The 26,849-nt window shown below is 51.7% G+C and overlaps 2 protein-coding genes and 1 pseudogene across 5 annotated transcripts in view; 1 reads left to right on the top strand and 2 right to left on the bottom strand.

Annotated features, from left to right (window-relative positions):
- DHX32 (DEAH-box helicase 32 (putative)) overlaps positions 1-16,104 on the top strand; it is a 33,891-nt gene extending 17,787 nt beyond the window's left edge. For all 4 annotated transcript variants that reach the window (XM_016148245.2, XM_016148242.2, XM_016148246.2 and 1 more), the window contains exons 4-12: positions 447-819; positions 5,316-5,561; positions 6,836-6,935; positions 7,022-7,180; positions 10,464-10,655; positions 11,439-11,588; positions 13,057-13,244; positions 14,317-14,498; positions 15,567-16,104. In XM_016148245.2, coding sequence (XP_016003731.2) covers positions 447-819; positions 5,316-5,561; positions 6,836-6,935; positions 7,022-7,180; positions 10,464-10,655; positions 11,439-11,588; positions 13,057-13,244; positions 14,317-14,498; positions 15,567-15,738 — 1,762 coding nt within the window. In that variant the 3' untranslated portion in view covers positions 15,739-16,104. The remainder of the gene's footprint in view (positions 1-446; positions 820-5,315; positions 5,562-6,835; positions 6,936-7,021; positions 7,181-10,463; positions 10,656-11,438; positions 11,589-13,056; positions 13,245-14,316; positions 14,499-15,566) is intronic.
- Positions 10,879-10,997, bottom strand: LOC118604434 (annotated as a pseudogene).
- LOC107512572 (BRCA2 and CDKN1A interacting protein) lies at positions 15,887-26,715 on the bottom strand. The gene is made up of 7 exons (XM_016148249.2): positions 26,529-26,715; positions 24,037-24,111; positions 23,247-23,327; positions 19,704-19,793; positions 18,762-18,949; positions 17,474-17,648; positions 15,887-16,337 (listed from the first exon to the last, which is right to left on the bottom strand). Exons 1-7 carry the CDS (start codon positions 26,688-26,690, stop codon positions 16,167-16,169), a joined length of 942 nt encoding a protein of 313 aa, XP_016003735.2. The 5' UTR covers positions 26,691-26,715; the 3' UTR covers positions 15,887-16,166.
- Positions 26,716-26,849: the final 134 nt, after the last annotated feature.

The raw sequence follows: 26,849 nt of genomic DNA, 5'->3' as shown, positions 1-26,849 counted from the left end.
TTTCGTGACATCGTTTTATGGGGAACCTCCCCCCCCCACACACACACTCATTCCTGGGGCAAAGGAAGGACTGTGGTTTATGCTGAAATTGTTCGTCCTTACCTGCATGTGGCATTCCTTGCTTGCTCTGGGAAAGAGCAAATGTTAACTATAGCTCTTGTTAACATCTGTAATAAACATTTAGGGCAGAGGTCTTTAATTCAGTTCTGCGATAGTTTTTGGGGAGTCTGTGAATGCGTGCAAACTGTGTTTAAAGTTTGCCTATGTCTGTTTTTCAGTTTCAGAGGTCTGTAGATTTTAGCAACTTAAAGGAATTTTGCCCCACTAAAGATTTAGAACTCCTGATGTAGAGAAACGGATCTAGGAGAGTTATTTTTGTCAACACCAGGAGTTTTTTGTGTGACGTCTCGTAAGCGTATTCTAACTCTAACGTTCCTTCCTTGTAGGTATTGTACCGATGACATGCTGCAGAGGGAAATGATGTCCAATCCCTTTCTGGGTAGCTACGGGGTCGTCATCTTAGACGACACACAGGAGAGGAGCATCGCCACTGACGTGCTGCTTGCACTGCTTAAAGACGTCTTGCTAGCGAGACCGGAGCTGAAGCTCGTGATCAACGCCTCCCCCCTCCTGGCCAGCAAGCTCGGCTCTTTCTACGGAAACGTGCCTCTCATCGCAGTGGAAAATAGGCGCCCAGTGGAGGTCGTGTACCTCGGGGGGGCTCAAAAGGAGCCTTTCGAGTCCGTCGTGCACCTCATCTTCGAAATTCACCACTCCGGGGAGCAGGGTGACATTGTGGCCTTTCTGGCCTGTGAACAAGTAAGTATCACTCTCACCTGGCTGGGTGACGCGAGTTCTTACTGACCCCTGAACCCTGGAGGGGATGCTCAGCGCCCAGCGCAGAGGCCTCAGTGGGCATGTGCGGCCCCCCCCTCGCCGCTCTCCCCACACATGGGCCCCAGGGAGGCGGTCCTGGAATCACTCGCTCTCCTGAAAACGGAGTGGGCGAGGCATCCTCGGAGTTTACAGCTCCCGCCCACCCGCCGTGCCCGGGAGACCGAGTGTCCCGGAGGCAGACGCCTCCGCACCGCACTGCCGCTGCCCCCCGAGGGTCAGGGCCTTTGCCGGAGCGGACCGGAAACGAAGTTCCCACAGCTGTCCCCACGCAGTCCGTGGGGCGCGAGGCAGAACGGTGTAATTTGCAGCCACCCGGTAGGCTGTCTCCCGCACTGCGGCTCCTTTTCTCAAGAAGATGAGTGGGAAAAATCTTAACTGGGATGCTCGAAAATGTCTTTTCAAAAGAACGATTGGAAACGTATAGCCGAGCACCTGTCACTGCTCTTAGCGAGGGTGCCATTCGGGGTTACGTTTCGCTTTGTTTTGTTTTCTTACGGCCACACTGGCTCGACCTTCTCCATTCCGTTGGCTGAATCTCAAAGCCTCTGTGATCTCAAAAATTAGATCTTTCATCTTAGGGACTGACTTCTGGTCGGTCTTCCCTACCCATCATCTCACTCAGAGAGTGGAAGTACTAGTTTTTAGACCATGGCCCAAATATGTAGCGATTCCAGCGAATACCCAGAAAACAGGAAATTGTTCAGTATTGGCCGAGCCACCAGCTGACCACAGACAAGCATCCCTGCCCTCTGCCACAGCCTTTTCTTAAGTGTTCACATGCCTTCTGAACTCCTGCAGCAGTATTTATTGTTTTATACTCTGTGCATAAAGGATGACTGATCCTCCTAGCCTTGGGAACTTCAGAGTTTTCTCATGACAGATTTTACCTGTCTCCATAAATACAGTAGAGTCTCCAATGGATGATAGCTTAGCATATTTACCAAGTTTGCGTGTGTGGATTATACAGTATTCTGAGTAGTAAATCTATCTACTATCTACTATAGTAATTTAGTCTGTCACCATTCCCTAATCCTGCATGATTCAAGATATCCAAGAAAGCCCTGAGGAAAGTTATAAAGTGATTAAGGTGATAGGAGAATTTATGAAAGCAGAGGTTCTCAGTGTAACCTGAGGAAGGGAAAAAAAGCAAAATGAGAAATCTAAACCGTTTGAAACTTAGAATTGCCAGGTGAAAAAGAAGACATTCATTTCTGAGGAGAAAAAGTATAATTAAGACTGATAGGATGAGTGTGCAAAAATTCCAATATGGATTTTTGAAAAATAAATCTCATAACAAGATTGGGGGGAGGGGAAGGGATGGACTTGGATTATTTGATTCTTGTAAGTTTGACATGCGCTGTAATTAATGGCGTAGTGCCTTAAATCGTCTGGCTCTAGAAGGTGCATTTTCACTTAGGCTGGTAGCAGAAACAGTAGAAATGATAAAATCCCAGGGCTTAGAAAGTTAAATAATCTTCCTTGAAGTCAGGCCGGAAAGGCATTTCACTCCCTATTAAACAGTCGTCAGTCTGGTGGAGTCTTACCACTTTGGAAGGGACAGTGCAATGCCGGCTCCTGGCGGAGCTGGTGATTCTTCCCCCCCCCCACCCCCCACCACCAGAAAGAGCAGGTGCTGCTGACCCGGCCCTGGGGTCTCCGAGGGAGGGTCCCCCCTGCCCAGAGGCTCAGGGCCAGTGGTCTGCAGGCTTCCATACCTTTGTCCTCACAGCCCAGCCCCAAAGTCCACAGCTGTCATCTGGTCTTCATGTCCACCTACCACCTAACAAGCTGACACGGTTCAGCGTCCCGAGGGCCTTTCTTCTCGCTGCCTTTTGACCCCTGTCAGGACCACCACGAAGACGCTCCTCCCTGTGGTCTTGGACTCTGTCTCTTGGAAAAACTCTGACACCCCTGTTAACAGCTGCCGACCGCTCCCCTCCACACCACCATCTGGAGCATTCTTGATGTCCGTGTGAAACTTTAGAGTCGGCCACAGCAGTGCAACGTCACAGGAAAACGAACTCAGCCAGTCTAACAGAAACGGACTTATTGTCACTTTTTCTTTTAAGAAACACATTGTAAGTCGCGGCGCTAGCTCTCGGGCACTTCGTGTGCTGAGCGTTCACTGCCCCACGTCTCCCTGCCTGCCGAGCCCTCCTGCCGGGAAGTGACCCCCCCCCCATAAGTCACCTGCTGCCCTGTGTCTTTGTACTTAGTTGAGACTTAGAGCCCTGAATGGTTACAGCGTGTTGTTCCTTGTCACTTCACTGTCTTTTAACCTGAAAAAAAAGTGAAATTAGAAGACATGAGTTGAGATTTATAGTGCTAGCTAGCCAAATTATCGTGCAACTTTAAGCTGTCACATGTCACAGAGAGGGTGCTGTTAGGTCAGGGTTTCCTAGGAAATGTCCTCTCTTCTGGGTCTTTCATTTTGGGGGCCTTGCTACCTTTCGGTGTGTGTTGCTGTGTGTGCAGGTAATTATGGGACAAGGCAATGTATGTAGATGCACTGTACACACTGAATGATACGCAAATCAGTAAACAAGCGGTTTGAAGCACCAGGTGCATATTTTAAGCATTTTTTCAAATTCTGAAGGTTCGGACCTCAAATTCCTATATCAGCTGAGCTCGAAGAGTTGAAACTATGTACAATTTGTTTCCGTTTTGCTCTGCTTTTTGCCTTTTGACGATTTCTTTTATTCTTTTTCTCCCCCCAATTAGAACGTTCAACATTAGAACCCACCTACAACTAAAAAGTTTTAGCAACTAACTAGAAGCAAATAAAAAATGAGCGCCCCAAATTATTTCTTAGTATTCTAAGAGAATAAGAGAAATTTTCGCACGCACTGTGAAGGGTTGTTTTGATGGGAAACCGCTCCGGCGCGGGCCGCGGGAGTCGGGACTGGACCCAGGCTGTACGAGGGTGACGCGAGGCCGGCCGAGGGGGAAGGCACGCGTGTCCCTGTGAGGCCGAGGTGCAGGGGGACGTGGCTCCGGCAGCGGTCCTCGTCCCCGTGCGGTCCGTGACGTCCCTCTCCGCTCCCCTCACGTTGAGTGCTGAAGCGATCAGAGTTATAAAGATGGAGAAGCTGCTCTGGTCTCATTATTCCATTTGGCACGTTTTTATTCATCACTGTCAACAGTCGTGCTCTTTGTTTGGTGAAACTCTGTCCCAAGTAAACCAACTCCGGGCAGAAAAGGGAAGCCCAAGCAGAATGTTCTGGACAGCTGCTCGTGCGGAGGCCCGAGGGGGCCGCCTCTGTCCCTGCTTCCCGGGACTCAGCAGCCCAGGAACAACTTTCAAAGAGCCCACCCCGGTGAGCTGTGGTGCCCTGCCCTTTAATTAATTCCCTTTCTGCAAATGGTGTGGAAGGAAGGAGCCAGAGCAATGGAAGATAGAGTCAGTCTTAATAAAAACCGCAAGTCATGGAAAGCTATCTTTGTTAGATTTTTAGTGAAATGTAATCACAAATGAAATGAAAAGGCACTCCTTCTATTTTGCTAGTTAGGTAGACCCTTAAGAAGGTAGAAATTTTGGAAACATTAAAAAGGTATAAGAATTACATTAAGTGACATCTTTTTTATGAGGTTCTAAAATAGTGATTTGAGAAATAGAAAAATACTATCTAAATGCCTTGCCGTTTGATGTTTTTGCACAATTTCTTATGTAGTTTTAGGACAAATTAATTTCCCTTTTTTCCTGCTATATTTGACAGTGAAACATTTTTAAAGGGTAATTCTAAATGCCCGAATCATATAAAGATGTAAAATAGCGGTGAAATAATTCCTGCCTACTTCGTTGCCTTTCTGCTATTTTGAAGTGCTAATGGGTAAAATAATTTTCAGAATGACCTAGGTAGAGACTGATTGTAGAACGTGTTAGTGTGTGTGCTGTTATGGGAAGCGTGTCTGTGTGTGTGTGTGTGTGTGTGTGTGTGTGTGTGTGTGTGTATGCTGTTATGTAAGCGTGTTTGTGTGTACACTGTTATGGGACGTCTAGAGATTGTTTTACAGTCCTTGGTTCCGCCACCATTAAAGCACAGTGGTGCGTCCTCACCGACGTGAGAGTGACTTTTGTTTACCTGTCATCGTTAATGGACCTGAGAAACTGCATCAAGCTAGCAAAACAGGATGAAGGCATAAGGCAAGCTCGTACATTTCACAAGGAGAAAACCATCTGGGACCAAAAATGATGAAATTGTTTATTATGTTAACTTCCCCCAAAGAAAGGTTCTCATCCGGTTACATGTTTTCTAATTTAACGATACACTTAGCAGCACAGGTATTTCTTTCTCTGTATATATTATGCAGCTTTGACCTATAGTTTTAATTTGGACCTTAAAAAAGTAGAAGTTGTTTGTAATGTACTTTCCATGGATAACAGTGGGGGTTTTTGTTTGTTTTGTTTTTTACTTTAGGATATTGAAAAGGCCTACGAAATCGTCTGTCAAGAAGGATCGAACTTAAACCCAGATCTCGGTGAGCTGGTGGTGGTCCCTTTGTATCCAAAAGAGAAGTGTGCGTTGTTCAAGCCAAATGAGGAGACAGATAAAAGATGCCACGTTTATCAGAGAAGAGTGGTGCTGACGGCCAGCTCCGGAGAGTCTCTGATCTGGAGCAACGCAGTCAGATTTGTCATCGACGTGGGCGTGGAAAGAAGAAAGGTAGTCGTCATCAAGCGGGTTCAGGAGACTTGGGCTGGTAACTGTCAAGGGTCAGTTTCTTGGAGTCTTACCATTTTCTTGACCAGAAAGTGAGGATGAACTGCATGACCTGGGGATTTTCTGTGCTTGTCACATGTACAAAGAAGAATCACTGCAGCCAGGAGCGAAAGCCCTGACCACGGGCTGCTGCCCTGCGTTAGCGGGTTGTTGTCTGGAAACACGTCGAGGTGTGAGAGGCAGTTTACTGAAGCGTGAAGGCGATGGTGCCTCTGTCAGTGTTTTTTCTTTGGCTAAAGTACTAGCAAACCGAATTGTTTGACCCCTACACTAATACGTTCTTAAGTACTAAGTATTTCAGTAGCCCATTTATCAAAGTAATTAGCATCTTCCCTCGGTAATTTACTAGAAATGAGTTACAAGTACCCTGACTTTAATTTGAGATGATTTTGGCTTTATAACTAAGATGATAGAATTCCAACCTTAATTTTTTTTAAAAAAAATGTTATCACTGCCTTTAAATTAAAAAAAAAATAGGAAAAATAGAAATAGGCTATCTCAAACTTGCAAAGACACTTGAACTTGAGAAATCATAGTATTTAAGAAAAAAAAAAAAACCTACCCAAGTCTCGACATGCTAGGCATTGTTAGCTGTTGTACAGCTTTCATTCCTCCGGGAAACTGGGGGTGTCCTAAATGCCCTCGTCTTACTGAGACAGAGCAGTTCCCACCGTAGGGAAGGTTCTCTGGGAACCAGTCTGGGCCAGTCTTACTGAATTAGCCCCCCCGTCAAGAGAACCCCGGGGATTGCCCCCTAAACGACCCGTACGGGAATTCGGTGTTAGTGCCATGTGCAGTTTCCATACCAGCTGGTTTGCCTGGACGAGCTCAGCACAGGCCGTGACGGCGAGGCCACTGAGGTCACAGTCCGTTAAGAGCAGAACCTTGAAGAAACAGCACCATCAGATGATAATCCTTCTCTGCAGGTGGCATCCGAGTATGTCATCATTCACCAGTGTCACGCTGAGAAGTGACAACACTAGTATTTCAGCAAATGATAGAGGTCCCATATTTTTTGAAGCCACAATGAAAGCAGTCAACCTTTAAATCCATTTATCAAAGCAGTGGGAGTTTGCATCTCAAGCAAGTGAAACAGTAATAAATACTGTATAGTCAGAGAGCCTGGAGCAGAGCATTGCATGAGGCAGAGGGCTGCACACAGCGAGTCTGCCCCATCGTGAGTGGCCTGATGCTAAAGATGCTCTTTCCGTTTAAAGGTGTACAACCCGAGAATAAGGGCAAGCTCACTTGTCATGCAGCCCGTCAGCCAGAGCCAGGCGGAGACGCGCAAGCAGATTCTCGGCTCGTCCTCTTCAGGTAGCTGTAAGGCGCAGAGTGACTGCTGTGCAGCCCGGCCCGCAGGCAGCACGGACACTAGAGCCATTTCCCCTGCTCTCTTCCAGGAAAGCTTTTCCGTCTGTACTCGGAAGAATTTGCCACCAGAGCCATGCGGCCACTGAAGGCGGCAGAGATGCAGGAGGCCAGCCTCACCAGCATGGTGCTCTTCATGAAGCGAGTGGACATCGCGGGCTTGGGCCACTGCGACCTCATGAACAGACCAGGTAGCTCTGTGCTCGCGCGCGGGCAGGGCGCAGGGCTGAGCGTCGCCGCCTCCCGGTGCCCGTCCCCACGCCTGAGAGCAGGTGGCACTGGGCAGGGCGAGCGAGCACGGGGTTTGGTTCTACGGAAGCGTTCCCCACGCGAGGTAAACGTTCTCCAACGTGATTAACGACAGTGAAGCCCTCGGGCGCACCTGTTCTGACGCTGTGCCGTCGGCCAGCGGAGCGTCGGGCCACGGTAGAGCTTCTCGGTGGGAACAAAGGGCCCGCGCTCAGAACTCATGCCATCGCCGGGGGAAGTCTGCTGCAGGTCGCCCTCTGCGAGTACGTCATGTCCTAGGCACCTCCTCGTTCAGGACAGGTGTCTGGAGGACCAGTCACGCAGGCAGGGAAGCAGGCTTCGTAACGCCAGAGAGTTTAAAAAGCAAACCGCAGTGCGGGAGCGTTCCTGTGCCCGCCCAGCGGTCGGCGCTGCGCCGCTCACCCCGCGAGGCGTAGAGCCGGTAGCTGGGGGACAGAGGGTCAGGGCGACAGTTTATTTCTGTCTCCTGCCAGTACGCACACAACTCTTTTCTGCTGTGCTTGGGGAAAAGTGAACTGTGGATCAGCTCTCTTTGTTGTGGGAGGAAGGGGGCGCACGGTGCTCGCAGCTGCCACATTCCGCTCACCCCTGAATGGAAGGCGCACATCCAGCAAACCCGCGTCCCTTTCGGGACCCGTGAACCGTGAGGAAGTGAGTCTGGCGTAACTAGGCTGCACGCTGTTAATTGGGTTTCCTTGACATAGATCTTTTCTTTAAAAATCAGTTATTTTTCGTCCCTGGTGCTGAGGACTGACCTCCATCGTGAGTGACGGTCACTCCTGAGCTGGGTCAGGAGGCTCAGGACCAGCGGGCCACTTCACGGAAGCAGGTGGTCTCAGCGGTCTGTCACCCGCATACCCAATGGCAGCGACACAGAAGGTTAGAGACGAGCGAGCCGAAATGGACGAGACCACACCAGATGGCTCTGGACTTGGACTCAGAACTCATTTTGGCGGTGGCCAGACGACTGGCTTTGGAGTGAGCGATGAACGACGAACCCACTGCTGCAAGGAAGAGGCCTCACAGGGAAACACGCGCATGCCGTTAGCAGCGGTTACCGCGGAGTCCTCCGAACAGCACTGCCGCTGAGGACCCTCGTCTGGCCCCGGCCTTTTGGCTGAGATAGTTTTCTGGGCCACGCTGGGGCTGCATCAAACACGCGGAAGGTGACGTCAGCGAGTCCTGCTCGGCTGCTGCCGCCCAGCTGCGTGCATTGGCTCGTTCTTTCTCCTCCAGCAGAGCCCAGGAACGTCCCCATTCTGGCGTCAGGACAGAGCAGAGCCACAGCGTCTTTTCTGCTGGTGACCCCGTGTGCTCCCAGCCGGACCCCGTGAGTAGGCGCCCTTTGGGGACAGGCTGGCTGTCAAGGCAGACGCTCGCAGGGACGGTTGCCGGGGAGCCTGTGGCTTCCAACCAGCAGCCTTGCTGACGCACGGACGCTGGGTCTGAAGGGCTTCCCGCGCTTCGCCTGCGCTCCCAGGCCCTCCCGCCCGGCCGGCCTGCGGCGCTGATTTCGGTTGTCGCCGCTTTTACCGTCAGCAGCTCAGCGGTTCGTTTCGTGGCTCACTGATGGGACACTTGGACTTCCACTTCCAAACGGCCCATCTGTTTCCTTCTGGGACCAGGATTTCTCAAGGTCTCATCTTTGCCCCAGCGTCTCCAAGAATGAACAAGGAGTACTCGGTGCCCCGTGCCGGGACCCAGCGGACCCAGGAGCCAGGAACCTCCCGCGGACCGCGCGCTTCTCAGCGCGGAGTCTTGAGAGAAATCACAAACGGGAGCTGAACTTCTTTTCTTCCCTCTGAGGATTAAAGCTGTGCTTTAGGGTCTCCCGGCAGATGTGCGGGTTCTCGGCAGGTTTGCCGTCGGCTCGTGCTTGCAGCCCGCGTGCCAAAGGCTGAAACCACGCCTGCTCCTCGCTCTGCTCTCCCCCGGCAGCAGGGCTGGAGCTGTGACAAGTGGCAGGCCAGCGCCAGTGAGTCCCTTCTCAACCCGCAGCGGGGACCCCTCCCAGCGTTGTCCTGTCTTTATGGGAATGGGTGGATTTTATCAGATGTGCAGTGGCGACTTGACTTTCGAATTATACAGTTTGACAAGTAGCTCAGCGACCAAGGTTTGGACAGCACATAAGTAAACTTCCACTGTGGGTTACTTTGAACTCCCAGATGCCCCCAGGTCACCGCTGCTTGGGTCCCGTCGTCCCTGCACATGTTGCAATTGAGCCCAGTGAGAGCAGCTCGGCGGCTCTCGTAAGCCCTCTAGCATCCTGTGCAGGACGGTGCAGCGGCTTTGCACTGTGCGATTTGCTTCTGTGTGGCCATCATTGTATGCCATAGCAGACAGGTGAAAGACATATTTAATATAAAATGATTCCACAAGGGCAAGAATACTTTTTTTGGAACAAATGGATTATCTTTTTTGGTGGAGATTAATCAGTTCTGTCCGTATTTGCGCTGGCAAGTAACTTTTAACATCTTGTGTACCGTTTCTGTCATCTGCGTGAGTTCGGAGTGCGTCTCGATTGGTTAGTTTCTCCTTGATCTTATTTCCCCATTTTCCTGCCGCATAACGTTTTGGAAGCTGGACACTGCGCGTTTCACCGTGTTGAGTACTGCATGTCTGTGCTCCTGGAACCCTCCCTGAGCCTCGTCCTGGGATGCAGTGTGATCCGTTCGGGTCCCAGCTTTAGGATGTTAGGTGGTACAGTGCCCGCCTGGGCAGAGTGACCGTCTGTTTCCTGCCAGGGCGCCACGAACCAGTCTGGCCGGTGCAGGCGGGCCGTACCCTAGACCGTGTGCGAGCCCCAGGCACCGGCCCTCGAAGCCTGGGTGCTGTTCCGCTGGCCTGGGCCGGTGACCGGTTGAGGGGACTCTCGTAGGCCACCCGAGTCCTCTCTCCTCTCAGGTTCGCCGACCTGCCAGCTCCTTAGCCTCCCGGGACCCGCAGCACGACCTGCACCGCGCAGGCAGTCCGGCAGGCTGCCCCTGGGCCCCCTCCCCGCACGCAGCCTGGGGACGCCAGGCAGCACGCTGCACGCTCACGGGGCTCCCCTGTCCCCCGCTCAGCGGTCAGCCCTCCCTTGCCTGCCATTGTCTTCAAACTGTTTCCTATGTTTTGTTCGTTGCCTCCATGTGGGAGGGAACATTTGGCACCTGTTACTCCGTCTCGGTCGTGTGAGACTTTGTGACGTTCTCTCTCCCCCAGCCCCGGAAAGCCTGATGCAGGCGTTGGAAGACTTGGATTACCTGGCAGCCCTGGACAACGACGGAAACCTCTCTGAATTTGGAATCATCATGTCAGAGTTTCCTCTCGATCCGCAGCTCTCAAAGTCTATCTTAGCATCCTGTGAATTTGACTGTGTGGACGAAATGCTGACAATCGCGGCCATGGTCACAGGTAGTCCTTCACGACTGTTTTGTGTTATGAATCTGCACCCGGTACGGATTTAAACGAGATCCATTTAAAGTGGTAATATTAAAAAGGAATAAAATTATGAGAATTATCTTAATATGAAAAAATCTAAACCTAGTGATTTTTTTTTTAGGTGAGGCAACCCTTGGTTGACCTCACAGATTGCAAGGACTTTGTCAGTTTACAGTCCCTTATTTCTTATTTTTTATATCTGCAGCACCTGGTCTTCCTAGGTGGTCTCTCATCCAAGTACTAACCAGGCCCGACCCTGCTTAGCTTCCGAGATCAGATGGGATCAGGCTTGTTCAGGGCGGAGTGGCTATAGACTAAACCCAGTGAACTTCTTAATCAGACATGTGAAAGCACACTGAGTTTGCTTCTGCTAATCAGCAAAAAGCAAGAAAAATCTGCAGGGAAACGTGTCACTAGAAGTGTTCTTCCCCAAAGGATCATGTGCACCTTCGTTCATTGTGGTTTACGTTTACATTTATGCGTTTACTGGCAGAACGGAACACAGAACGGTCCCGATCCTGTCCCCCGCCTGGCGCTGCCCTGTCCCTCTGTAACACAAGCCGGGCACCGACTGACTGAGCAGGCCTGAGAAAAGCAAACAAGGAGAAAAGCGCGCCAATTCCTTTGACTTCTAAGTAAACAGGGCCTGGTATTCAGAGTAGGAACCCCCGCTGCACAAACAGCAGTGAGCCCGCAGTGCTGTGCTAACACGACGTCTCCGTTACCGACGACCTCATGACCTTTTGCATCTTACAGCTCCCAGCTGCTTTCTGCGCCTGCCTCGCGGGGCCGAGGCGGCTGCCCTGACTCGCTGGAAGACGTTTTTGCATCCCGAGGGAGATCACTTTACCCTCATCAACATCTACAAGGCCTACCAAGACGCGACTCTGAATTCCACCAGCGAGCGTAAGTGCGTGCTGGGATTCTCCCTCCCAGATTAAAGCTGGTGCTTGTTCGCCGGACACCCTTCCTCTGGCCCCGCGGGTCACTTTAGGGGCGTAGCGCTTGAGGCCCTTGCTGCACCGCCCGTTCCTGGCCACAAAGTCCTGCTCCTGGAGCTCTGGTGACTGCAGGGGACCTACACGCAGACCCCGGGTCCAGCCCCGCCAGCCTTCAGTGAGCCTGCCTTGGGCGAGGTGACCTGGGCACAGACTTGCTCAGAAAGCCGCTCTGGTCTGGGGAGGAGGAAGAGGAATGCCGTCTCTAGGAGCCCGCGGGTCAGAGCTGTGCTTTGCGCTTTCCCCGTCATGGCAGTCACTGCCGGGTGGAAAGAGAACACGGAGCATTCGAAACACAGAAAACCAAACCCCCCCACTGCAGACCGCAGTGAGGAGCGGGGTGGAGGGAATGGCCAGGGCTCGGCAGAGGCGCGAGGGGAGAAGGGCCGGGGAGCGGAATGGCGTCTGGACGCCGAGGCGGAAGCCCCGGGCACGTGCGAACGCACCCGGTGACGGGGCTGGGCTGGGTGCAGGGACAGGACAGGTCTCCGGGGTGGAGAGGGCCGAGCGGAGGCTTAGGCTCAGAGGCCGCCAGGGCAGCGCCGTCCTTCGAGGACAGCTGCCGCCTTCGTTTTCTTCAAAGCTGCTTTTACTTCCTTTGCTTTGATAGACGGTGTGAAAACTATGCAAAGGGACAGCAGTCTGAGTGGCAGTGGGGTCCTGCAGAGCAGGGAGCTCGTTTTTCACAGCTGAGAAGAAAACGTCAGTGCGGCCAGAAAGGACGCAGGGATCTGAGCGCCGACAAGCGCCAGCTCCTGCCGCTCCGAACAGGCGAGAGCCAAGGGTCTCTGGCCTCTGTGCAAGGCCATGTGTGCAGCCAGGTCAGGGCACAGTTCTGGTCCTCCCTGAGTGGCTGTAGGTGGCGAGAAAGAATAACTTGAAGCTGAACCAGGTGACCGAATCTCAGTATGAAACGTGCAGCTGCGGCAGCTGCACTGTCACACACGTCCCAAGTCAACCTGGCGGTGGCCCCTTTCCTCACGACAGTGAGGAAACTCCACGGATCGGAGGACCTCATACTGCCAGCCTTCCCCTCCCAGGTTGATCAAATGTGACTGTCCACCCTTGCCGTCGCACACGAGACAGTGCTGACCCTGACACCATGTCCTCTGCCCCTTACGAGGCACAGACCGTGGGTCAGTGCCGGGAACAGTCCCCAGCCCCGCGGGATCATGGGAACCACAGAGCCAGTTAGGTCCTGCCAGCAGCGCCACAATCTCGCAGCCACCAGAGGTCCTTGTGCGTGCGGCCTCCCCACCACTCACGCACATGACCTTCCGAGGAGGGGACAGAGGACGCGGAGCCAGCGCCTGCCTGCTGGGCTCTGCCGCTCCCAGCAGATCACTTCTGATGACCTGTGGCCCTTCTCCCCCCAGACTGTGTTGAAAAATGGTGTCAGGATCACTTCCTCAACTGTTCTGCGCTCAGAATGGCCGACGTCATCCGAGCGGAACTCGTAGAAATCATCAAGCGGATCGAGCTGCCCTACGCGGAGCCTGCCTTTGGCTCCAAGGAGAACACGCTGAACATCAAGAAAGCCCTCCTGTCCGGCTACTTCATGCAGGTGAGCAGAGGCCGCCCTCGCTGCGGTCCGCGCCTGGGACGTGCCGTCAGGAATCGCGCCCGTAGGATGATTATTGTTAACTTTAAAACAAAAACCCTCACGCTATTAGCAATTCAGTGTTCAGACCTCATCCCGTCAAGGGAAGGGAGGGCTAAGCCAGAATGTGTTAACTTGTCCAAAAGGACAAAAGATCTTTTGTTACAAAGGGCAAGTTGGGAAGACACTCTCTTTGGATGAACATCAGATCGAGTCCCTCATGTCACCTGCCTGCGAACTGGCTCACGTTTAACTGGTGATAGAACGACCAAGAGGCGATGTCTCATTAGCTTCCTCCCCAGAGCAGAGGCAGACCAGCCCCCCACCTTCAAGCACATCACGGCGGAAGGTGTGCTCTTCGCATCATGCTGAGAAATATCGCGGTACTGCCACATAAACTTCATAAAGCAGTCTTAATGAAAAGAGCCATTTTTGCTTGGATTTCTTCCTCTGGGAAAAGTTGGGTACCTCCATCACAGGGTTATCATGAGGATTAAGTGAGCTAAAATATCCGGTGGAAAGCACTCGACGTTTGAGTACATGGTCCACATGTGGCAGGGAACATGCTAGCTCTATTTCGTGACCAAAATATTAACGTGTGTAGCTGAGCTGCCCTGCAGTTGCTACAGTCAGTCAACATCATTATTATCACTGCCGTAAAGTTTTGGATAACACGTTCACGTCTCATTTCCTCTGTCTGAAAACAGGAAGCATGGGTGGCAGATAGGTAGTTCTAATTATTAATTATGAAACATCAGAATTTTAAAAATATCTTTGTCAAGCCCGATCCCATCTGATCTCGAAAGCTAAGCAGGGTCAGGCCTGGTTAGTACTTGGATGGGAGACCACCTAGGAAGACCAGGTGCTGTAGGCGTAAAAAATAAAAAAATAAGGGATTGTAAGTTGACAAGGTCCTTGCAATCTGTGAGGTCAAACAAGGGTTGCCTCACCCAAAAAAATAAAAATATATAAAACAAAACATTTTTGTGTATTGATCTTCACATTAATGCAAAACTTTTTTAACACTGCCTTTTAGATTGCTCGGGATGTTGACGGGTCCGGTAACTACCTGATGCTGACGCACAAGCAGGTGGCCCAGCTGCACCCCCTGTCCAGCTACTCCATCACCAAGACGACGCCAGAGTGGGTTCTCTTCCACAAGTTCAGCATCTCCGAGAACAACTACGTCAGGATCACCTCAGAAACCTCTCCTGAGCTGTACGTTCCATGGAGAAAAAAGAGGTTTCTTTTGCATTCGTTCTTGAAGAGTACACGAGAAACTGGGTTATTACGTTTTTAGTTACGAGTGTATCCTGGTGGCCACCGAAGCCTCTGTTGAGAATGCCTCCTAAAGGCAAGTCTCTGGATGACTGCCTGAGAAACGTCCCTGCCTTTAAGATTACAGTATAAAGACAGAATCTGTTACAGGGATATGAAACAAAGCACAGTGCCTCTTGAGAGGAACAGGATGCTGCAGAGAAATGGTGCTGCAGGGCGGACCTTGGGAAGGAGCGCTTGGCCATCTCCAAAACAGATGAGCCACTGAGACGAGCTAGTCGAGAAGGGAAGAGGCGAGGGTGGAGACAGGCAGGCACCGGAGCGGCAGGGCTCATGGGCCTCGTAAGGAGTCTGGAGTTTATCCCAAGTACAGTAAAAGCAACTGGAGAGTTTTAAGGAAGGGTGGCATCTTCTCCATACTTTAAAGATCACTCTGGCAGCTAAGTGAATGGGCCTAGAGGGGCAGTAGTGAGAATGGACACTAGTCTCTCAGGCCGCTGCAGATGCTGGGTCCATTTTGAAGGTACCACTACTACCTGAGCAGAGTGATGTTCTGGGTAGGAACCAAGGGAACCTAACAGGTGCCTGGCTCCAGTAGCTAGATGTGGAGCAGTATTAGTTAATAAGATAAAGAGACAAAGATTCTCCCTCTTACCCGCCCAAAGTTCTCCCCAGCATCTGATCGGATCCTTCACATACTGTGATGGGTCTTAGGGGAAGTACCAGTCTCCCCCAGTGGTTAGCAGTGGCCGTCACTTCCACTGGCTGGCAAAGCACTAGAGACGCCAACTTATCCTAGAAATGGTAGTGGACTAGTTCCATAAAAACGGCATGAAGTATTTATGCTGCAGAGGCTGACTAAGACTAAGACACTGAGGAGTTCAAGCTAAATAACAGTTCTACAGATAGATTCTCCAGGGCTGGGAAGTGCTCAGACGTCATGCTTGATCTCTCTCACAAAAATAACAGTATTATTATCACTACTAATTAAAATTTCGTTTTAAACAGATTTATGCAGCTGGCACCACAATACTATTTCAGTAACCTGCCTCCTAGTGAAAGCAAGGACATTCTACAGCAAGCAGTAGACCACCTGTCACCTATTCCAACAATGAAAAAGGAACAGAAAATGTGTGAAAAGTGCCCTGAAACTACTGAGCAAAGATGCACTCTCCAGTGACTTTAGAACCTTCTACACAAAACGTGATGTGCAATAAGTATCGCAAAGGCAGCCTGCCTGGTCCACTGGAGAGGTGTGGACATCCCACAGCAAGGAGGTCTCCCACCCCACACAGGATCGTCTTGAAAAATTAACACTTTGTATGTTATTCGAAAATAAATAGAAGTTTTTAATGAGTTCTTTAAATAACTACTCCATGTTTTTTTTCTTATTGGGAAAGTTTTTAATCAACTATTCATAATTTGACCAAAATTAAAAAAGAAAAACAAAGAAAGTATTTTGTAAATGTGTCACAGACACAGGCAGCAGAACCCTACTTTTTGTAGAGGACCTAAATCTAAATAAAGTCAACCGTTTTTCAGTAAATCTCCACTGAGTTTTCTGGTAATTTTACAAAAACAAGCACCCCACTGTCCGTGGGAAATGGGCTAGACAGACAGATGATCTTTCAGCTTATCCATGATTTCATTCATCTTGTTGCATGGAATTAACATCACCGTTCGCAAGGGCTTCATTGGGACGTCGTCAAAGGACCATCTGCCTCCCAGACACGTGTCGCTCTCCTCCTGCACCGAGTAGCTGAACTTCAGGATCGCCTTCTAAACCACAGAAATAGCCACGAACGTCACAATGAGACAACCTAAACGCAAACTCTCTTCATCGACAACAAAGACTACTACGTAAGGACGGCAGCTACAGAAGGAAACACGGTAACATAAGCTCGAATGGGACATTCGGGCAAAAGTCATAGAAAACGCTCACCAGCAGGTTTTAGCCCACGTGGGCACGGACAGACGTGTCCCAGTTCTCAGAGGGGAATGAGCAGCTAAGGGATGTTAGTATCTACCCCTCTACCCTGTCTGTAATTCTGAAGTCACTCATATTCATGACCTCATTTGATTCACAAAATAATCTCATGAAAGACAAGTAAAATTAAGTCACCTAACATCTGACAGTAAGAACCTTCAAATGTTGGTCTTTCCCCAGTGGCCCAGCTGCTTCCTTGGCATAAGCCCTGTGAAGACAGTCTGGTCTGCATAACCAGGCACCTTAAAGCACCCATACGCACTGCCCCCACACTGACTGCCTGAGGTGCCATGGCATACATTTTTTTAAATTTAATTTTCACTGTTTACTTTCTGAAAAACAAGGTCAGAGCAAATCTGCAGTGCTTTACTTTAGTCGACATCTTCAAAGTAATGTGATATCATCCAATCGAGCAAAACATGTTCCCTTTGAGAACTATTTAACATTTTTTGAGAAGAGATATTTGGTTGTCTATCACAGCACAAGCTACCTTTATAGGAAGAAAATGCTAGAAACCCCACCCATGGGATGATACCCAGGACTAAGGGCACAGAGCCAGCATGAGAGAGCGGGTCCGCCCGCTTCCACCCCGGCCGGCTGCGTGACCTCAGTGGCTCTAACCGCCCTCAGACTGAGCGTCCCCATCTGTCAGTCCAGGCTAACGTCCACGTCACGGAGCGGCATGACGCCAGACCCCACGGTTAGCGTGTTAGAAACACCAACCCCCCTGAGCACGCTCACAGACTGTCTCCTCCCCACACTCATCACCGAGCTGAGAACCAGTGTGGGCCACACACCACGTTAGCGCAGCTGCTGGGGAACACGGAGGACAGAGTGGCCGCGCTCGAGGACTCTGACGTAAACTGGGAGAGCGGGGAAGCCCGCTCCCGCCTGGGGCCCTTCTGCGCGCCCCGACAAGCGGCCTCACCTCGTGGAAGAACTCCTCCTCCGCGTTCGCGAACAGCAGCTCGTCCTCCCCGTGGCCGCGCCACATCCTTCCGGGGCCGCTTTTTCCCGCTCCCACAAACGTCTTGCTAATCATTAGGTAGAAGCAGCACTTCCCACACGGCTTGTTGGTTTTGTGAGCCTCGGCCAGTTCCTTCCTGCAAGGCAGACACACACAGGTTTGCCCGCTGGGTCAGCGGGAGTCACTCTGCCAACAAACCAGAGCACAGGGAAGCCAGTGAGGCCCCAGTGGGCTCTGCGGTGACAGAGGCTGGATGAGCGGACACTTGGTAAGCAAGGCCAGCCGCACTGCTCGTCGACTGTGGCAGTGCCGCTCACGAGAGACGGTGTGGTGAGTCTTTCAGGTTAGGCTCTTGGTTTGGATACACTGCAACCAACAGATGGGTCTCAGATTCACTCGACGTCACTGCTGACGGTGCAGCAGTTAAAAAGACAGAAGAATCTGGATTTTCTGACACATCAAACATCTGACTAAAACACACAAGGGGACATGGCCGTAACCAATGCCACTGGCACAGGTGACTACTGCGGTCTCACCACTGGAGTCTGGGGCTGCTTTCCGACACTGCAGAAATGCCACGCACGGCAAGGCAGGCACCCGGAACCCTCCGGTCCTCGTGGGAGAGCAACGAAGACTCTCTGAAAATTACACCTGCTCCCCACAAACTAAAGGGGACCCACGACACAAGTCTACGTCCTCTGTAAAGCCGGGGAGCCACCTGCATGTTCATCCTCTGTTTCAAAGCACAGACAATGCCGAGTCTGAGCTCGTCTTACATTTAAAGTACTTCTGTAAACTTAAAACTGCATTTAAATACAAAACACCACCACACCCTGAGAAGCCAGAAACGCGCTACCAAGATGATGGTTTCATCAGTTATCCTAATGGGATTTAGAAATTTTACTCACTTTCTGTTATTGCCATAATTATTCAGTATTTGACATGTTACAAAAACCTATCTGTGAAGAGGGTGAAAAATATTAGTCAAATAGGAGTAGAGTCTGTATGAGACTCATCTATTTTCATACCATTTAGGGCTTTCAGATTACTGGGCCTGTTCTCGCAAGCCTGAATGATTAAAACTCTTTGAAGAGCCGGCTGAGAACACGCGCCTCCCACGGGCCGTTCCCTCCCCTCGCAGTGCACTGCTGCTCCGGCCGAGGACGGAACTCCTTCTGTGCCCACACGTTCTACTTAATGACACTTCTGAATCCACCTGGAAAAACGGGAGGCGTTTCCCGTCTCTTACTGAAGCTGCTGGTGCATGGGCAGCGCGATCTGCGGAGGGACGTTAATGAACCGCTCGCTCAGCAGGAAGCCCACCGGCTTGGTGGTGTCATTCAAAAGCTTGTCCAGCTGTTCGACCACGCTCTTCTCACAGTTCTTCTCACAGGAGCTTAGAACCAACTCTTTAATTTGTTCAGCACACTGGGTACCCTGCAAAGCAAAGAGAAGGCTCGCCTTTACTAAGGCCCTCACCTGCAGGGGTGAACCGCAAAGTGAGAACTGATACTTTTCATCTGCAGGTTAAGGGCACGTTCCTGCCACAGCCTTTAAAATCTCGCCTTTGGTTGGCTGCTTAAGTATTTCTCAGAAGTAAGTGCGCCTGGTTATTTACTGTGTTGGGGATGAGAGGTTACAGTGCGCTACTCCTACGGCACACTGGAACGGCGACTCCAGTCCACTGCATGGACTGATGGAAGTAACTGGGGCGTTCATTTAGACGTTAAAGGTAAAGTGCAGCCCATCTTACTTGAAGAGGGTGTACAGCTGCTTTTTGCTTTTTATTAGAACTCATCAATGCAGAATAAAAAGAAATGAATGAAAACACAAGTAAATGTCAGCAAGTGCCTCCAACGTCAGGCAGCAACGAAGCCTCAGAAACAAAGCAAAGAGCTGCAGAGGCAGCAGGAACAGCCCGTGTGGACGCCAACGTCAGAACTCCGGTTCCTGTCACGCCAGATGACGACTGTCTGTACTGCAGGGAGGAAGTGACTTCAACTGGGTACAGGTTATTCGAAACAAAACAAAAACACCTTCATACTGAAAAAGGACTACAGTAAGACTTCACAAGCACAATAGCCTTAAATTAACATCACCGTCTGATATAAAGGACACTTTCATCATGCATTAGATAAAGGTGGTTTTGGCCAAACAAATAACCATTCAGGTGCCACCCAGTGAAACCAACCTTTCTTTCGGTTAAATTTAGAAGACTTATGAAACCGAAAATCTCATCTTCATCCATGTCGTCGTCACTGTCTTCTGAAACATCCGTTTGCTATTAAAAAAAAAAATTAACTTTATATTTGGTTGGAAAGAAATACCAAGTCTTGAAATCCAGGCCTCATTACTCTTCGCTTTTCAGATCAAACTTTTATTATCGCCACCTTAGAAAAGCGTCACGGACCAAGTGCTGCGTGGCCTCCTTACTGCCTTTCCCCCCTGACTCGGTTTCTCTTTTTACATTATGGAGACTATCTGCCTCCTCTAAATTTATTTATACTAGATTCTTATGATATTTTCTTTACTATATTCTCAACATGTTATAAATCCAGAACAGGTGAAACCTCATGAAAGAAACCACATTAGTCTATTTTCAAATGAACCTGGCTGGAGCCAGCCCTAGCTTGTTCCTTGGTGGGTCCCCAGCACTGTCTCGCCTAAATGCATGGGCTTCCAGAGCACGGGCCAGTCCTGACCACTGCAGAAGGCGAACGATGCTGAGCGCCACTTGCTCCTACCACGTGGGCGGGAGAAAAGAGAAAGAGGGCAAGAATGAAGAAAACAGACCCGAGAATGAAAGGCGTGACTCCACCCTGAGCTTCCTGGCTCTCCTGTGACAGCCCCTCCCCTGGGAGGCTTCGGCGTGTCATCCGCATGGCCCTTCATGTGCCCGAGGGGCACAGTCCCTGCACTGCACCCCCTGCACCGAGCACGGAGCCCGGCCCGGACAGTCCTCGGGAGGTGCGTGCTGAGCGAGTGAAATGAGATGAGGCGGCCGCTTCTCTGCCTCCACGGCAGGGGCCCACAACTGCCCGCCCTGTCCTTGAGCTTGTTCTGTGGGGTGGGCCTCGCAAAGCTCTGCCACATCTTCCGACGCCACTGGGTCAGTCGGGGGAGGCAGACGTCGTCCAGACACCAAGGTGCCCCAATGGCCTGGGCAGAGGACAGCAGAACCTGCCTCTCTGGAGGCAGATGACAGACCAGACCAGGGACCTCAGGAGAGTCCAGGGCACACTGGGGGGCCTCGGGGGCGAAGCGGCTCCGCGCCTGAAGCTGACACTGCTGCTGCGGCAGGGGAACAAGGGAGGCCGGGGCGGCTGCGGTGCGGCGGGCGTCAACGGCCTACGGAACCGCCGAGGTGGCCGGAGTCGCGAGCTCCACAAACGAGAGGATGCAGATGCAGAAACGAGCAGGTGAGGTCAGGGGGAGACCGGCGGCTCCGGGGAGAGGACCACGGGCGTGTCTGTTCATGAAGCGGAGAGGGGAAAGGCGCACTGCCCCGCCTGCCGTGGCCAACCGCGCAGCAGCCACAAGCAGAAGGCCGGCAGGAGGAAAGGGAACCCTGAGGAATCCAGAACGGTCCCTGGCTCAAGCAGCTGGCATCCCTGGGAGCTCACCGTTCCTCTCGACAGGCCTCGCCCACCGAGACGGCACCGGGCGGTCTGCCTGGGGTGACCATCACATCAGTGTCACCCACAGCCGCCTGCCCCTCCCATGCCACCCTGACCTCTCCTACGCCTCTTGGTCACCACAGCTCCTTTTGGTACCTAAGCACCGCCTCGCAGAACACCCGGGCCTCGCGTCTCCGGCCCCTAACCCACCCGGCGCGCGCCTCTGCAGTTTCCCGCCCCTCCCCGTCCAGGGCCCGAGGGACGCCGTCTCTGGGAGAGTCCGAATCCAGTACCAGAGGTGCCAGCGAAAACTCTGGGCAGTCCCGCTCCCAGGAAAATGAGTCTCTGTCGCTGGGACACCGCGACTGTCTGGAAGCCGAGGAGGCCGTAACGGTAACTGCAGAGCTTCCTGCGTCACTAGCCAGGTAAAGGCCAGTCCCCCGTCGGAGGAAAAACGCATGCTCCTCGCGGGTGCCCCCAGTCCCAGGACGCTAACGGCTGGAGAGCGGCTGGTCTGCCCCTTCCCGCCGTTCTAGTAAGCTCCACGGCCACTCCCCTCACGCCCTGCACACTCGGTGCCACGAGGCCGCCGGTGCTGTCGGAAGGTCTGAAAAGTGTCACGGTACATAGTAACAGATGCTGGGGACCCGACCGGTAACAACTTTGGTGGCGTATTGGAGATGAAGCCAGATCAGGGTGTTCGGAAGAGGGAGAGACAGAAAACAAACGATTTTTCCAGAACTTTGGCTTTGAAAACAAAGTGGGACGGTGAAGGTAAGGCAGGTAGAGCGGAACGTGAGGCGAAGTGGAGGCGTCGTCTGGTTTTTCACAGCAAGCTGGACAACAGGTGCCGGGAACAGGAAGATGACAGCGCCAGCGCCACAAGGACAGCGCTTGCCACGTGCCACTGCGCGCTCGGCCCTTACACTCTGCAACCCCCTCGTTCCCTCTGCGAAGCACGGGCCAGCTTGGTCCTCGCTTTCAGAGGCGGAACGGAAACAGATTAAGGGCCCTGTGGCCGCAGCGGTCCCTCCTGTGCCACCTTCTCTTCTGACAGTGACCCAGACGCTCCTCCCATCAGGCGGTGTGGTCCATGTGCCCTCCCCTCGAACCTGCACGGGACGTCTCTGAACTTCTTCATGGCACTGTCTCATAAAACGCCCGGCACGCCCACCTAGTTCTCTGGGGCTGCCTGCTGCTGGGACCCAGCCACTGTGCAGAAAGGCCCACGTCGGAGAGAAGGCGAGGGCCCTGGTCCACAGTCCTGGCTGGCCTCCCAACGGACAGCCAGCGCTGACCTGCCCGTCACGTGAGTGAGCCATCCTGAAACTAAGTCCCCCAGCACCCGCACCCTGGCTGACTCTCCCCTGCCGATGTGCCACGAAGAAAATAAGCTGTCCTCACTGAGCTCTGTCCAAACTGCAGGTCCACGAGCCAAGCAGGCAAGTGTCGCTATTTGAAGACGTACAGTGTGGGACAGTTCGTTAGGCAGCAAAAGGTAACCCGAAGAGCCGCCTCCCGACAAGCAGCCTGAGCGGGACTCGCCCAGCCCCGCGCCCTCCCCTGGCTTAGGGGGCATCACCTTTCTGCTGTCCTCTCCCCTCTCCTGGTCGCTTTCCTGAGATCCACTGATCTACTCGCCATGCGGCACGGGTGTCAGCAGCGTCTGTCCCTGCCCTCCCCAGGCAATCTCGACTGCTTCTACGACTTCATCACCGTTTACCTGCCGAAGACGCCCGTCTCCAGCTGCTACTCACTACCTCACCTGCATGTATCACAGGCAAATCAAATCCAAACTCACTTTCCCCTCCTGACCTGATCCTCCTCGCTGCTGTCGCTTGAGCAGACTTGGGAGTGGCCCGTGACTTTTTCCCTGTCGCCCAGCCCCACCTCCCAAACGCCTTCTGAATGAGGCTGCATTTCTCACTACCCATTGCCACTGCCTGGATGACTGCACTTGATGACCCTGTTTCACTGGAATGGCCCTCCCAGCAGTCTCCCTTCATCCAGCATGCTTCTTGCCGATTTAAGCTTCTGGCCTGCTTGCTACGAATCAGGAGGGACTGACTAGGAACAAGAACTAACTTAATCGGAGCATGCACCACGGCGCCGCTTACCTTAATCACGCTCCCGATGTGGTTCTGCTGAATTAGGAGCCCTGTCAGTTCTGCAGTGTTCACAGGAGCCTTCAGGAAAAGCTAAGATGAGAAAAAAATTATTTTATATTAAATCAAAGGGCGACTTCTAATAAAACTGCTAATTTCCATACTCAAATAAAAATAATGAAATTCCTATGATCTGACCAGGAAGATGACCCAGAAATGCAATCCTGAGAGGAGAGGAAAAGCCCAGGAGAATCGAAGAAGCTAAAGGCACTGAAATGTAAGAAGAGGTGGTCAGTGGTAATACAGGAGGTCTAGGGCAGCAGAAGAGGGAAGACGGGAGAAGCGCGAGGGCAGGATGGACACAAGGCCAAACAACTTGGTGACCAGGACACTGGAGGCTGCAAAGGATAGAGAACCACCGCCATCTCCTGTGGGCTAAAGGAGGATGCAGAAGCACCGGAAGGCACTCAGTGACGCGGCTGTTACGTAAGAATTCCTCGGCCGCCACAAAGTTGAGACAGGAATTTCAGAAACATGGAATAGTGGCTCAAGTAATCAGCAGATGAAAGGGAGAGTATTTTAGGACACAGAATACTTAAAAATGTTCATCAGAGGAGGGAGCAGAGGCATGAAAAGGGCCATCAGCTCTGGAAAAGAAGAGAAGGTCTTCCTTCCAGGCAAGGTCAAAAGGATAGCAATGGGAGGGAATTCTAAAAGACAGGATGAAATTTGAGAGCTGGTGTGGAATGGCCTGGACTTTCTTAGAAGGGCAAACTTATGCATAAAGAGTAACAGACAATACCTGCTGCAGTAATTTCTTAATTCCGTCATAATCGTTATCTGAGATGGCGTAAGCTTCGAATTCAATATTCACTTCCTGTAAACAACACACGAAACAGGCTGTCACATATAACTTTGTAAGATACTTCAGACATTATTTTCCACTTTGCAAATTTTTCTTTTGCCTCCACCTCCATGCTTTTTTGACCCTATCTCTATCTACAAAACATTCCAGAAAAAGGACAAGCAGAAAAGGTTACCTAAAGAACTGTCTAGTCCATAAAAATAAACAACATGCCAATATGGCATCCACAGAGAATACAAAGCACCTTCATCCCATCTCCCCTTCTGACACAAAAGCCTGAGAACGATACACTCGGAGTGAGCTAGTCTTGATGCTGGGAAAGTCTGCTCTAGAAAGTCACAGCAGCCACAAAGGAGAAATTATTATTGACCTGACTGCAATAAGGGTGAGCAGAGAAGAAGGTCACTTCTACAGTCTTTACATTGCCTAAAGTTAGATTTGGCTCAGGGATTCGAGGCTCCGCTTCATTCACTCGGCAAATATGTATTTACTGAGTGCCACCGCGCACCAAGCACTGTGCCAGGCACTTGACAGGAATAGGTGAGCAAAGACATGAATGGTCCTGTCTTCGTGGAGCTTCTGGCTCAGATGGGAATACAGTAATAAAGGAACTAGTCAAATTAAATGTAAAGTTGCAACTATGTGAGCTATAAAACAGGTGCCAGATGTTATAATAGCCTGAAAAATAGGAGGTCACAAAGTCAGGAAAGGCTTCCCTTAGAGAAGGGAGACTTGAGCTGGGGACTGAGGACACGAGTGTTCCTGGCACAGGGAACAGAACATACGAAGGCCCCGAGGCAGTTAGCTCTTTAACACTACAAAAAATGTAGACGTTAGAGAGTTAAAGTCATCACCTACCCCCACTGCTACTCTCCAGAGGTTACTGCCAATGTAAATTATTCGTTCAAGAAGTTTTCGACACATATAATCGAATATATCGTTTCTTCTTTCCTTCACATAGACTATAAGATACATGTTGTTTTCACTTAACTTGCTGTGTGCCCCCGTTGTATTTACTGATAATTAAAATGATAATTACTAACTTCACATAGTTAATGTAAACATTAAATGCGTTAGTACCCAGTGCACAGAGCCGGGAACATCTTGTGTTATTATTATTACAAGGAGAATTATTGAGTCAGGGGATGTAACCATTTTAAAATCTGACAGACATTGTCAAACTGCCCTCCAAAGGGCTTCACCAATTTATGCTCCCACCAACAGTGTATGTAAACGCTTATTTTCTTACACCACCATCAACGAGGGTTATTGCACAAATTTTTAATCCTTGACGGTTTGAAAGATTATGTGTTAATGCAAAAAGCACTGGTTTCCGTAATTCAAAGTTAGCAAAATAGCCAGCGAAAGTTCCTTTAAGTAAAAAATGGTGAGACCGAATTCAAGACAAAATTCAAGTAAAAAGCTGATTTATGAGGACAAGCTGTGTTCACTGGAAGATGAGACCATGCCGGCCTCAACGCCTCACCCTGCGTCCAAGCTTCTCCGGACCCCGCCTTCACATTCATTATGCTTCGCATTTATCTCTGACTTTATTTCCCATCACTCTTTGGTGCTTATTCTGATCTAGCCATACTACTGTGCTGTCCTTCAACCATGAGGAGCTACTGGAGCGTTCTGAGCAGGGGAGTGAGAACAGACCTCTATTTCTAAAGGATCGCTCTGGCTGCAGGTGGACAGCAGACAGCAGGGGAGTAAATGGAGCATGGAACAAGGCATGCCCATTAAAATTGCGTAGCCCAGGTGAGAGATGGTGGAGGTGAGGATTACGATGTACACAATCGAGGGTGAAGGTGAAGCTACCAGGATTTACCGATGACCTGGATGTAGGATGAGGAAAAGGAAGGAATTTAACTCCAGGTTTCGGGTGAACTGGGGGACCATTTACAGAAGCAGCAAGGGTTAGGAGGAGCAGGGGTGTCAATGCCAATTCAGCTTTGGAGGCGTTAAGTCTGAGGCGACTGTCACACATTCAGCGGTCCTCAGAATCCTTTACTCCTAATTATCCATTCAAGAAATATGAAGTGCGTAAAACGCCAGGCGCTATGTAGGGGCTTTTCCGCAGGAACCCCGTTCCAGGACACGTCACCAGGACCTGGGGAGAGGGGCAGCAGGCTCGGCTGCCCCGGGGAGGCAGAAACTACAGCGTGGCTGAGCCCTGAGCGCGGAAGGACAGAAGCGCAGGACGGAGAGGAGCAATGCAGAGGCTTCGGGTAGAACCGAGCAGGGAGCCTTCCAGAGACGGCGGGGCGGCCGGCGGGGGCTTTCGGCAACCCCGCCCCCGCTGCGTGGAAGACCCCTGAGTGGGAACCTCCGCCACCCCGCAGTCCGGCCCCGAGCCGCTCACACGCTCACGGCCCAGGTGTTCCCTCCCCGGGGCAAACCAAGCCGGGGTCGCGTGCGCCTCTCACCTCGTCCACGACCTCGTCGTCGTCACTCTCTTCTTCGTCACTGTCGTCCTCGTCCTCGTCCTCGTCCTCGTCTTCCTCGGCTTCCTCGCGGTGCGGGACCGGGGCATCCGGCGGCGGCGCAGCCCCGGCGCCCACGGCGCGCCGCTTGGGCCTGGACGCCATGTCTCGGTGCTCACTGCGCCTGCGCACCTGCCACGCGCCCGCCCCACCCCCCGGACCCACCCACACAGGCCGAGGGGGCAAGAGACCACAAAGGACCTCGGCGCGGAGTCGGCGACGACGCTAGGGCCCCTGCCGGACTCCAAGGCCGTGATGCCCCGG

The sequence above is a fragment of the Rousettus aegyptiacus genome, unplaced genomic scaffold (genome assembly GCF_014176215.1).
Source record: "Rousettus aegyptiacus isolate mRouAeg1 unplaced genomic scaffold, mRouAeg1.p scaffold_m13_p_6, whole genome shotgun sequence".
NCBI lineage: Eukaryota > Metazoa > Chordata > Mammalia > Chiroptera > Pteropodidae > Rousettus > Rousettus aegyptiacus.
This window is presented reverse-complemented; position numbering and strand designations above follow the sequence as displayed.